Source organism: Oryzias latipes, chromosome 6, assembly GCF_053564925.1.
Source record: "Oryzias latipes strain Hd-rR chromosome 6, Olatipes_Hd-rR_3.1".
In the NCBI taxonomy this organism is placed as follows: domain Eukaryota; kingdom Metazoa; phylum Chordata; class Actinopteri; order Beloniformes; family Adrianichthyidae; genus Oryzias; species Oryzias latipes.
This window is the reverse complement of record NC_136242.1, coordinates 17,948,818-17,961,543: the sequence shown is the minus strand read 5'-3', so window position 1 is coordinate 17,961,543 and position 12,726 is coordinate 17,948,818. Positions and strand designations below refer to the sequence as shown.

At 37.2% G+C, this 12,726-nt stretch overlaps 2 protein-coding genes across 6 annotated transcripts; both read left to right on the top strand.

Annotated features, from left to right (window-relative positions):
• Positions 1-689: 689 nt before the first annotated feature.
• parp6b (poly (ADP-ribose) polymerase family, member 6b) lies at positions 690-10,167 on the top strand. 5 transcript variants are annotated; one of them, XM_078948576.1, is made up of 23 exons: positions 690-1,222; positions 1,451-1,506; positions 1,692-1,781; positions 2,259-2,356; positions 2,463-2,523; positions 3,983-4,073; positions 4,544-4,610; positions 4,700-4,849; positions 4,933-5,074; positions 5,709-5,840; positions 7,005-7,100; positions 7,211-7,303; positions 7,384-7,509; positions 7,588-7,653; positions 7,761-7,828; positions 7,926-7,974; positions 8,725-8,837; positions 8,933-9,005; positions 9,091-9,160; positions 9,270-9,349; positions 9,446-9,503; positions 9,582-9,666; positions 9,761-10,167. In XM_078948576.1, exons 2-23 carry the CDS (start codon positions 1,504-1,506, stop codon positions 9,855-9,857), a joined length of 1,908 nt encoding a protein of 635 aa, XP_078804702.1. In that variant the 5' UTR covers positions 690-1,222; positions 1,451-1,503; the 3' UTR covers positions 9,858-10,167. The 5 variants fall into 5 exon arrangements, with proteins under 5 accessions (XP_078804702.1, XP_020559597.1, XP_078804703.1 ...); XM_020703938.3 differs by having other exon boundaries at positions 9,440-9,503; XM_078948577.1 differs by having other exon boundaries at positions 9,440-9,503; positions 9,582-9,670.
• Positions 10,168-11,485: 1,318 nt separating this feature from the next.
• Positions 11,486-12,052, top strand: rpp25a (ribonuclease P/MRP subunit p25, a). The gene has a single exon (XM_004069940.5). It carries the CDS (start codon positions 11,486-11,488, stop codon positions 12,050-12,052), a length of 567 nt encoding a protein of 188 aa, XP_004069988.1.
• The last annotated feature ends 674 nt before the right edge of the window (positions 12,053-12,726 follow it).

Sequence of the window (12,726 nt, the reverse complement as noted above, 5' to 3'; positions counted from 1 at the left end):
GAGTTGGAGTAAGGGGAAAAGAGAACATGAATACTGTTTAGAGTTGTTTTTTTTAAGCGGTAAAACTATTTTTAAAATCCCCAGTTTCTTCTGGAGTTTTGAACAGAAATGTTGATGCAAAGAATGGTCTGAGGTTGAGTTTAGTTTCTCATCTGCAGCTCCCTCCTGTGGTGAACTGGAAGAACAATAGCGTGCAGTCTGTAGTAAACTCAGGAGTTTAAGTCTTTTTTTTTATAGAATACAATACAAAGATACAATACAAAAATACACAATTTATAACAATACAATATAAGAATAGGAGTTAACATCATGAGCTGAATTCCTGAATGAACTTCACGATCTGCAACTTATCGCCCAATTTAGTAAGCCTGTAAATCGGGTTAAAAAACCTTTTAAAACAGACGACAGAACTAAACCCTCTATAAGACAAGGCAGGTTGCAGGTTGATTAATGAATAATGGTTAAATGAAAAACCACTTTTGAGGTTGATCAAGTTTGAGGTATACTGACTAAACTGAGACATACCTGCCAATACATTTTTACTATCTTCCATTGTGTTTACATTGACAGTGTGAGGCAGGATTGTTAATATCCTGGCTCTCCTCGGAGATGAGTGGGTGTTTTTGCTAAGTGGATTACGTTTCCACATGCTCTGTTTGAGAGGAGCCCTGCACAGATGCATTTAGATCAAGATGTATCTAATCTGAGCTGACTGAAGAGCAGCAGGCGTCTGCTAGCAAGGCTAACTGATGATTAAGGTCAGTCTGTGACTGCACAGACAAGGGGACTAATAGACGACAAACATCGCCATCCTTCAGATCCGCTGTCAAGGATGTCTTTTAACAGTTTCTTGCTTTGAATTTTCAGAAGTTTGCTTTTTTGTGACGATGATCGCAAGGTTTGACCCCTGGGTCAAAACTGGGATCATGATTAGAGAATATGCCATCAAGCTTTGGAGCACGGCAGCCTCTGGTCTCATCTTCACCTCTCTCTGGACCAGACTTAGCTGACGCCCCCTCGTAAAAACATGCTGTGAGTCACATGACCTATAAGTCAGGCTGAAGGTGTGGAAACTTCGCTGTTCAAATCAGAAACGGAGAAAACAAAGGCAGACACCAGAGCAGCTACACAGGAATACCTTTTGGGTTCTGTTTTTTCTTAAAGAATTTTGACTTCAAATTTAGCTAAAATATAAGGAAACAGTTTTTTCTCCCCCACATTGGTAAGTTACTTCTTTTTTTACTCTCAGAAATAATCAAACTTAAATTCTAATGTTGAAATTCAAACATTTTACTGGTTTGTTTCATTGAATGACATCCCTGGATGTACAGTAAGGAACAGTGGCAAATAAAACAAATTTTACAAATCTGGAGAAATGGGGATGTATCTCTGTTTATGCAAATTGTGGAGGCAGCATCTCATAAAGTGGCATCTATTTCTTTTGCAACAGTCAACTAGCGCAAACACTGGTTATTCCTGAAGTGGAGACACACATTTGAACTTATGGTGAGATACCAATTCCAATCTATATGGTTTAAAATCAATGCTTGAATATATACATCAGGTTTATTTAAGAATGCAAGTTTTTTTGCTCAGTGAATTTTATTTTTTAAAACAAAACAAAAGAGGAGGCTATTATTGGAAAAAAAATGATTTTCTGGGATTTATTGTTTTTCCTTTTGACTCCACAGGATGCTAATTGTGAGCAGTGGACAGACGGCTACACCGATGAAGGAAGTAATGATGACAGCGACTCAGATGAGATTCTGTGTGAAATTCAAGTAAATTACATTTTCGTATTTTTAAATGTTCCTAAATAGTTTGTATTGAATAATTATTTGAGATTTTCTGCACAAACCATTTTAAAAAATATTGGACTTGGCAACTAGAAAAGATTGCAAAATTTAAATCAAAATTTAAAAGTATTGTCCTTTTATCATCCTGAATCACTTTTACACTATTTTGCATTTTATATTCAGATTTATTTGTGCTGAACAAAAAAAAAAATTCTCAAGTTAAAAAATGATTAGGGTTTGCAAAATATATGTCACATTTTTCCATAATAGGAAATGTTTTGCAGCAATTCTTTAATGTCCAGGATTTCAAAATGCACTGTCCTCAGAAAGCATTAGTCATTTATTCAACAAGCAAGATTCAAATACTTTCCTTTCCAGCCTCTTCTACAGCTACCACCCCACAACTTCAGGAGCTGAGCTGCTATATAGACGTTAAGTGTATTAGTGTTTTTTCTTTCTCAGCAGCGGAGCTGTGCCACTGACCTGAATCGACACCCCCAGCTGGACAAAGACCTCAGAGACGTCACTACTCTGTACTCAGACACTGCAGTTGCTGTCAGGTAAACTTTTAATTATATATATTTTTTTAATTAGTTCTCTGTAAATAAGGGGATGCGTGTGCTGATCCTCTGCGTCATTCTTCCTTTGCATGCTTCTTTCTTTTAGGGAACATGAGTTGATTGATGGCGTTGACGTTGACTTGAAAATTAAAGCCAGCTGTTTGACTGTAAGTTAAGTTCCTCCCAAATTCTTGAAGTAGAGGGAATGTACTGGATTGTCTATTTTTCTGTCTTTTATAAAGAATGTGCACAGATCAGAAAATATCTTAAATCCTTCTGTTCTTCCATTGATTTTATTTTGTTCTTTTAGTAATTTTTTTATTTAGAAAAGAAAATTGTTAAAAAATATTATACCATACCATAGGTGATTTATAAAAATCTCGGTCTAACCTCTGAAAACCTTTAGGAGTTTCCTGAAAACTGTTGACTGCAGGGGGCGGCTAGTATTATCTGTTGCTGAATTAAGGCTGGTAAATTAGGCTTCTTTTATTCACATTAGGAGGAAAATAAAATAGGTAATATTAACAACTATTGTTGCCGAAAACATGGATATTTTACATCCATGAAACTGCTCGACTAAACAAATGATGGGTATCAAAATGAGATTTTAAAACTGCTGAAAAAAATCAACAAAATAAATAAATATTTGTAAAATACATTTAGATGTTTAAGTCCTAAATATGAATCAAAGAGAAGGTTATAGATTGTAATGTGTTGTACGTAGTGATATTTTAAAGTCATATCCCTGTTCCTGGTGCTCATGTTGGATGTGATCTTCAACCTGAGGTCAGACGTTCTTGCTATATTCCGCTCTGGCTTGATACCAATCTTGGAATATGAACATGATAATGTCTCCTCTGTAATGTTTTGTTCTGGCTCCACCCTTTCTGTAGCAGTTGTGTTGCATCTCTTTATTCTCTTGCTGGGAGTTGCTTCTTGCAGATTTTTGGACACAAAACTTCCAGTTGTCTCTATGTTGCTCTGGGTCAGGGGTCTGCAACCTTTAACGCTACAAGAGGCACAAAGCTCCACTTTCTTGTTTAGAAAAACGCTGTTTACTATGTTTCTGTGCTAATTAAGTCGTTCATTTAAAAATTGTGGCTTTTCAAATATTTACAATGATTAAAGTATAACTGTTATTTTTCTATATGTGACTATTTTGATTTATTTAAATTTTGACAAGTTCCTTTCAAAATAAAATACACCCCGTCTCAAACAAGACCCTCCTGCTGCAGCAAATGTACTTTTTATTTAAAATGCAAGAAAGTCAAATCAAACATAGCAATTTCTACCATTATGATTTTGCTGCCTCACAATCCCTTAAACACACAGTAATGTACCGTGACACACTGGTTGAAAAACACTGCTTGACTCTCTTAAGTCTCATTTTGCTCACATCTAAAAATGGACCCTAACTGGGATTTGAACTTGGGTCATCCAGGTGAATGAGGCAGGACTTTCTACATAAAATCTCATCTTCACCTCGATCAGCAACAACACACCTGAAAATTAAATCAATGGTTTATGAGACTGAAAGCTTCACCTTTCTCACAGACATTAAGGGGCATGTTCCAATGAGTATAAACTCTGTATTTTGAAATATAAGGACTGTTTTTGTTTTTGCAGGAGCAAGTGGCCACTGCTTGGGCAATCAGTCCATCAGAACCAGTCGTGGTCCGACTGCATTTCTCTTTGTCTCAGTACCTCGATGGACCTGGTGAGCACTGGAAACCTTTCTAGAAGCAGCACTTTCCTCTAGGACAGAGTTAAGGATTTAATTAATTAAATCACAATTGAAAAGGATAAGTGTTGTCCTAGAAAACACAATAAAAATATTTCGGATTTAGTTCTCTTTTAAAACAATTAATTGTATTTTCTGGTGAGGAAAAAGCTTGCAGTATTTTTTTAATGTTAGAATTCAGGATTTTGTTAATAAAAATGTAACTTTTAGTCAATATAAACATGTAATTTTGTGAAAGCAGTTTAGAAAACCTTTTAAAACAGATTTTAGAAAAAACATTTGACCAATGAATCCATTGTTGATCAAATCATGTTGGAGAATGAAAATCAAATTAATGTGGTCCAACAATATCTACTTTCTATGAACCATAAGTAGGATTTAGTTTAATTATAAAAATATGACCCCTAGTGTAACATGTATTTGATGAATGGAATCTCTCATCACAGCACCTTCAGTTGAGGTCTTTCAGCCATCAAACGCAGGCCATTTCAGTGTAGGACGACAGCTGCAGAAGTGAGTGTCGTACATTTTTTCTAAGATCCACATCTTTGCCCTAAACTCTGAGATTGCACTGAAACACACCTGGCATTTCTGTTTCTTAGCATTCTCACCATCTTCATAAATCAGGAGTGGAAACACCTGAGAAATGACAACATAGTAGCCTGGCAGAAATGCAGACACAGCTGGTTCAGACCGAGTGGGACCATGAAGAAGTTCCGTGCCAGACTCAGCATATGGCTGCCACTTTCAAAGTATGAGGAAGTATGTGGAAGCTGCTGCATTTCATGTGACTCTGCCAGTGCCCTATTTTCAATTATTTGTCATCTGCGAACAGGTCAAGTAAGACTGAGGATCCGACTGTAAAAGGAAGGATGAATTTAACATCAGTGAAACGACACCGTCTCATGAGCCACTCAACCTCATACACCATCAAGAATCCATCTGGAGAGCTGTTCACATACACTCCCAGTGGAAAGGTGAGACCACCCCACTTCCACATATCTCAAATATTTGCACTTCTGTAAAAGCAACACAATTACACCCAGGAAAAGGAGTCTTTATTTGCTTTATTTCCTCGTTACACTGATATGTTTGTTTGTTTTTTTAGCCTTTTTATTTTTTTCAAAAGCAGGTGTAGCACTGAATTCTACTGGGTCAACTAACAAAAAATAAACCTGGATCAGAACAGAACTCATTGGTCAATAGAGGAGATGTTTGTAGCACACTCCAGACCTTAATCTAATGAAAAATCTGTGCAGAAAGTTAATAACCAGACAAATACAGGGATGCTCCATCTTCTGATCTGTTTTTAAATTGTTCCCAGGGCTCTTATAATTATGATTATGCCATTTTAAGCTAAAGTTAAAAAAGCAAACTTCTTTCATCTACTCATAATCACAATAATTTGAACTAAAAAATACAATTTTAAGCTTAATTTTCTTTATACATGTCCTCCATCAAGAGAAAAATTCTACAAAAATCTGTTTGAGTCATTTCTCTGCAAATGTGTTACGTTTGTAAAACGATTGCAACGCTCTGTCAAGACTCATTTTTTAAGAGAAAAGTTTTGGTTTCTTTTTTTAAAATAAAATCAATATACCTCTTCTTCAGAGGGTGATGGTCTCAGCTGTGAAATCATCGGCACACCTGAGCACCAAACAGCTGGTGGAGCTGCTCTTCACCTCTCAGGCCATTGGCCCCAGCAAGAGCAATCCACCTCTGCAGCATGGCTTTTTGGTACAGGTAAGCTTATTTCCTCCTTCCTGATTAGGCTCTTGAGATAAATGTCCAGCTGCTATAATCTACAATGATCCTTCTGTTTGTGGGAAGTCATTTATCCAACTGAGACAGGAAGAGCCTGTTTTCTTATTGACTATTTTCCAGAACATTTCAATTTCTTTTGAAAGTTTCTGATGATATATGTTTGCTGGTCCTGCTTTGATTTGATTTTCAAACGTGTTTTTTATCAATCTATTTTTTAAATTATTATCTTAAAATTAATGAGATCCTTTCTTTCACTACAAAAAATTCCTAAAAGGAATATATGGACTTCAGCACTTTATTTTCCTTTCAGTTTGTCATTCTGATATTTGATTCTGCGTGTCCCCATCCGTGTTTGTTATTTGCAGTTTTCTGTAAAATGTCGTCAATACCTCTGTCTTCTACCTTTTCCTTGGAAACTTGCTGTTGAGTTTTCATCTACATTTACTAACCAATATATTCTCTGATGAGATTATAATTTTTATAAAGGAGTTATTTCAAATAAAAAAAACATTTTTATTACAAATTTATGAAGGATGTTTATTTTTCCATTTGTGTGGGATTTAAAAAAATGAATTGATTAGATTGAGGAGTTTTTTGATGATTAACTAAGAGTGAATGAGGGGAGATTAGATTGAATGACATGAGAAGGAAGAAAAAGAGATGTGATGGGGCAAAACGATTTGGGTTTAGACAATTTCAAATTGGATAAAATAAAATAAGATTGAAGGATATACGAAGATATTCGATTAAATGAGATGTGATTCAAAGAGATGGAGCAAAATGGGATGAGATTATTAGAAATGAGATAAAATTAGAATCAGATAAGAGGTAAATTCACAAAATGAGATAAGTTTAAATAAAATGAGCATTGATTGGAAGAAATATGTAGAGATAGTATTGAGATGGGAGAAGCTGAGATAACAGAAGACAAAATTAGATTGAATCATATTAGATGAGATGAGATCAGCACTTTTTAAAATGCCTACCTGACAGACAGAAACAAGTGTGCAAAATTTTACGAAATTACAAAAATAAAAACCAGGCATTCAAAGAAATCATAGAAACAAAATCTGCACTTCTGAGCAAAATGGAAATAATTGATGTAAACATAAAGCTAAACAGCACATGTTGTTTTTTGTACAGATTATGAGATATGCTGAGCAGAGAATCCCCACTCTGAATGAGTACTGTGTTATTTGTGATGAGCGGCATGTCTTTCAGAACGGCCCCATGCTAAAGGTGGGAACTTTCACGCTGTCTCCTTCTTCTGCTAATTTACCAGCAGAAGAAAATACAAACCCATCCAGTTGTCCTGACTACCTTTTGAAATATTCTGCTTGCGTTTGCAGCCAGCTGTTTGCAGCAGGGAGCTGTGTGTGTTTTCCTTCTACATGCTCGGCGTCATGTCCGGAGCAACAGATGAAGTTGCAACCGGTGCGGAGGTCAGAAACTCTTTGATCCATTGTGTTTTAGATGACAGAGTACATGAGGGTCAGGCCTTCAGGAATCCCTGCTCTTACAGGTGATTGATCTTTTAGTAGCCATGTGCAGAGCGGCCCTTCAGTCATCCCGCAAGAGCATCATCTTTCAACCGTACCCCTCTGTTGTTGACCCAAACAACCCCAAAACTCTGGCCTTCAGTCCAAAGGTATCAGCAGGAGGAGGTCCTTTTCCTCATTTAAAGACATCCCATCTTGTCACTGAGGAGAATGTTTATATCTTACAGAGAAAAAGTTATGACAGACTGCAGAGAGCTTTGGATGGTATCCTGTTAATCAGGACTATGGCACAGGTGACTGCTTTTTTTTATATACATTTGATAAGTCTGGTTACATTTAGGCCAGTTTTTCCTCTGCTCTAATTAAACCAGATGATGCAATCATTATCAATCTCCTTCAGGGTTCATATTCAGAAACAAAGAAGCAAATGGACAAGATAGACCCTCTGGCTCATCCTTTGCTACAATGGTGGGAGGAGAAATTTTTATTTCTTGTGTTGACTGTCGTCATTATCTGAGTACATTTTGATCAATGCTTACATTTCTTTTTAAATATTGCATGACAGGATTTTAGCCAGCAACAGGTCTCACATTGTAAAGCTTCCACTGAACAAGGTATGTTGAAGCAGTCAGAAAATGGAATTTGGATTTTATGATCATTTTATACCTTGTCGAGAAATATCTTATAAATCTCTCTACCAAATAAAAAGCAAAAAGTCATAGCTTTTTGGCAAAGGATAATGACAGCAGTGTCCAATCTCAGTCCTTGAAGGCTTGTGACTTTTATGTTTTTTAAAGATTTTTACCCAGCGACTGAGTCAAAAGTATTTCATAAATATAAAGCAGAAAGGGCAGGGAGAGTTGTTCACCTCTCAGCACATTCCTTCAGGGGTCACCTCAGCGAATCAGCTTTCATTCGCAGAAGGGGTTTGGCAGAGATTTTAACGCCGGATGCCCTTCCTAACACAACCTTGTATTTTGGCTTGGGCCCCCTTTGTGCCTCCTGAGTTATGCAGTAGCATGTAGGGTCTTCCCCAAGGACCCTCACTGGATGAGGCTCATCGCGCCGCTTGGGAATCAAACCCTGGTTTCGTGTGCGCCAATCCTACACACTGAGCCATCCAGCCGCTACTGATTAAAAAAGATTTAATTAATAAAAAACTAAAAAGGCAGGGGGAAGAGAGATGATAAGGAATCCAAGTGACAGCTCTGTGAGACTTGGATTGGGCATTTCTGACATGGGAATTCTGAAGTGTTTGAATCCCCTGGTAGATCTAAAAAAAATGCAGATTCTAATAAAGTAATCAGACCGGACAACCCTCGACTCCCTAATGCACTGCTCAGAATCTGTTTTTTTCTCAACAGCAACTGAAGTTCATGCACACCCCCCATCAGTTTCTGCTGATCAGCAGCCCTCCATCCAAAGAGGCTCGCTTTCAAACTGCCAGGAAACTTTACGGAAGCACCTTTGCTTTTCAGTAAATAAAAGCACAGTTTGATTTAATACAACATATCCTGTTTTGATCCATGATGTCAATTTTGAAACAGTTGTTCTATTTAATTTTTTTTCCAGTGGGTCCCACATTGAAAACTGGCACTCCATTTTGAGAAAGGGATTAGTTAACGCTTCTTATACAAAATTTCAGGTAAATAACAAAGAAAGAAATCCCTTTTTTACATACAGAAAAGTGTTAAAAGCATCACTGAAACTGGTGTTCTTCTTCTTTTAAGCTTCATGGAGCTGCATATGGGAGAGGCATCTATTTGAGTCCAATTTCAAGCATTTCCTTTGGATATTCTGGTGAAAATAGAATTTTCTCTGAAATTCTAATTCCGTCTGGATTTCACAATTCCAAATCTTCATTACTTTTTGACCCATATTTCCTAACATATCCCCTTTCTCTGTGTAGACATGGGTAAAGGTCAACACCAAATGCAAACTAAAACAGAACTTTTAAAGAAATACAATGGAATCAACAAATTTAAGCAGGTGGGATCATCAGTCTCTTGACAAGCTTCTTTTCAATGTAAGATATGCAAGATTTCTTGTATGTTTCTGGAATCTCATCCATTTTTTTAGGAGCAGCTGGGACAAACCAGGTTTCTGCAAAGCCGTAACCTAAACTGTGTTGCACTGTGTGAAGGTGATTTTCTGCCAGTGAAGAGTCATAGAATTTAAAAGAAAAAAATGTAAGCCTCAAAAGCAGTTATTGTCTCCACAGTAATAACTTCAAAAGATCTTCAGAAGCACGGAAACATCTGGGTTTGTCCGGTGTCCGACCACGTCTGCACGCGCTTCCTCTTTGTGTAGGTAAAACTGCTGGCTGCATCCTCCTGTCCGTCTCTGAGATTAATTTGCAAGGATTTGCTAGATTTAATTCAATGTTTTCATCTGGAACAGGTATGAAAATGGCCAGGTGGGGGACATGCACATCAACACCCAAGAAGCACAAATCCAGAAAGAAATTTTACAAGTATTTGATTCAAAGCCACGCTGAGAAAACCACTCACACACGAATGTATCTGCGCTAACCTTTTTTTTTAACCTAAGTATAAAACTTCAAATGAACAAAATGTATCCGTGAAATTTCTTAGCTATTCAAGTTACGTTTATGACAGGATTCTGGCCTTCATGGCTTTTGATCTAAAATTATTTTATTTACTTTCATTTCAAGCAAAACATTTTCTTGGTTAATATTTAGAGTGTAGTTGCCCTAAAGAACAGAATTCTGCAAAAACAAAAAACTACTTTGTAAATGTTTGACGTTTTTAAATAAATTTTAAATAAATTTTAAATAAATTTTTTTATGTTTGTCAGTTGTCTTCAAATTTCTTCTTTTTACTTTTCTTTCAGTGTAAATTTAATTTAACTCTAAAAAAGATCTCAATGTGTTACCCATAACAAAAAAATATACCTAACCGGCTTATTGTTAATGTAATAGCTGTGTTTAACCACAACGTGGCAATGTTTCAAATTAGTATTTCCTCAGTACTCTAGCATAGCAACAGTTCTAGTGCTGAAGTTGTTCTCCTTTTGTGTGGGCTTGCAGTGTGTGTGTGTTGACCTAACACATTTACCTCCTATGGATGCTTTAAACGTGTCACTGAAGTCATTCACAAAGACACATGCATAATCTTTAGCTAACAAACTATCCTGAGAAGCAAACAACATCCATCATATAGAAACATACATTTATGTTAAGGTACATTTAGAAAGTAACTATTTTCCCCCTGAACAATACAACCAAGAACCCTACATTTGTGCTTTTACTGCTTGAGCCTTAATCACATGTGGTGCATGCCATCCTTTGAGGCAGAAACACATCATTATAACAGTAAACTGATTCCATATGAGCCCTGCAGCTGCCTCTTTTCTGTCCAGCTCTGAAGCATTCCCACTGGGACATAGACCTTTGTAGTATTGTTGATAAATTTCCTTTTGCGACACAAGGAGACTCTACATTTGCGTAGATTTGGTCAAATTGACTCATGTCAAAAGTGAATGTCTGCAAACACCTTCATCGAAGAGACCAAGAGGTCATGGAGCAGTCTGGGTCACCCCAGAAATTAAAGGGGAGAAAACTGGAGCTGCCGTTGTAACCTAAAGGCAAACCATCTTTTGCACCATATGGCCCTCTGCTCTGATAATAGAGTTGAAGAAAGATCCTTTCTAAACTATCTATTATAAGTAATATCTGTGCATCTTTATTCTAGGTTTGGCTGTAATTTGCTTTGCAAAACCGCAAATGAAGAAAGTTCGAATGCAGAACTCAGGAAAGGTTTTTTTAAAGTACCAAAATGATTGTGTGTGCCTTTAAGAGAATTGTGCCACTGAGCCTCATATGAGTCTGTTGGCATCAGCTGTCCTCAGTCCCGACTACTGGAACAAGGACATTGTTTTGTTTTGTTTTCCACCAGTGGAGAAATACATTTCTTTCTCATTATATTGACCATCATCTCAGAGCACAGAAAAGAAAATGGAAATACAGCCTGGACAAAAACTGAAAGGCAATCAGGATAAGTGGCAAGTTTTTATTTTAAAATGAGTTTTCCCTTTTTTTGGTAAAAAATTAATATTCTTATGTTGTAGAGACTTTACAAAGAATTGCATGAAGTGCAGAGCATAATGGAAGATCTGTTCGTTTCTTTTCCGATAACATCTCTCCAACCAAGCAGTAGCAACCTCAGGAAAGTCCTCCTCACAGAGAGCAACAATTCCCATCCCATTCCGGGCCTTGCACCCAACACGCTACATATGCGTGTCAAAGAGGGGAGCAAGATCCACAGTATAGTGCGTATTGCAACAGCTCGCATCAACGACGGGATAAGACAGGTGGTGTTCACTGGCTCAGGCAGAGGAATCACAAAAACAATCACCTGCGTGGAAATCCTGAAACGCAACATGGTGGGGCTGCATCAGCTGTGCAAAGTTTACTACAAGCGAACGAACCAAAACTGGGAGAATCCACAATGGGAAGCGTCAGCTCCAGTGGTGGAGAAAAGTGTTCCTGCTATCTGCATCCTGCTCTCTATAGATCCTTTGGATCCACAGGAGCCCGGCTATCAACCCCCACAAGCCCCGGGTGTTCCCCCTCAAAGTCCCGGTGGTCTGCTCAGCGTGCCTGCCAGTCCTTCTCCAAAGCACACAGCCAAGAGACTCTGTTTGGATGGCCAGATTGAAAGTCATCTCTAAGCTTCCAAATAAAAATCTAACTTTCAACATATTAGGAACTATTTTTGTATTTTTTCACTGGCAGGCATTTTTTCTTCCTGTTTTAAATAAATGTAAGTGCCTTGCTTTGTTCAAAGATTACAGACTTTTTCCTCTGTTTCAAAAGTTCTCAGCAGTTTCACTGGATTCAGTGATGACTGGCAAATAGATTTGGCTGATTTGAGGTGGTGGGTGATGTGCAACCATGTCAGCATGAGTTTTGGCATAAACTAAATTAAGAAAAAGTTTTCTGAATGGTAATGCTGAATGGTAACACATAATTGTGAACCTATTGGCACAAACTGTTGTAGAGTCACATATTGATCTGCTACAGTTTGCACACAAAAAGACACAGCTACAGTTTGCAAAGCAGAAGTTTTAAAATCACAAAAATACCAGTTTATCTCTGTCATTACTGTCAAAAAAAAGTATTTTCACCATCTTGTTATCCATTCTTTATTTGACTTTTTATTTTCTAAATTGTGTCACTTTTACTCAGAGGTGTGTGTGTTCCTCTATTTATTTCTCTTCTTTATCTATTCATCCCCAAAACAAATATAACCTCTTGAAGGTCTGACTGAATTAAAAAGTTACACAAATGCAAATAAATGCCTCCTTAAATACACAAAACAGTAGACAAAGCACTCACAGGGCTT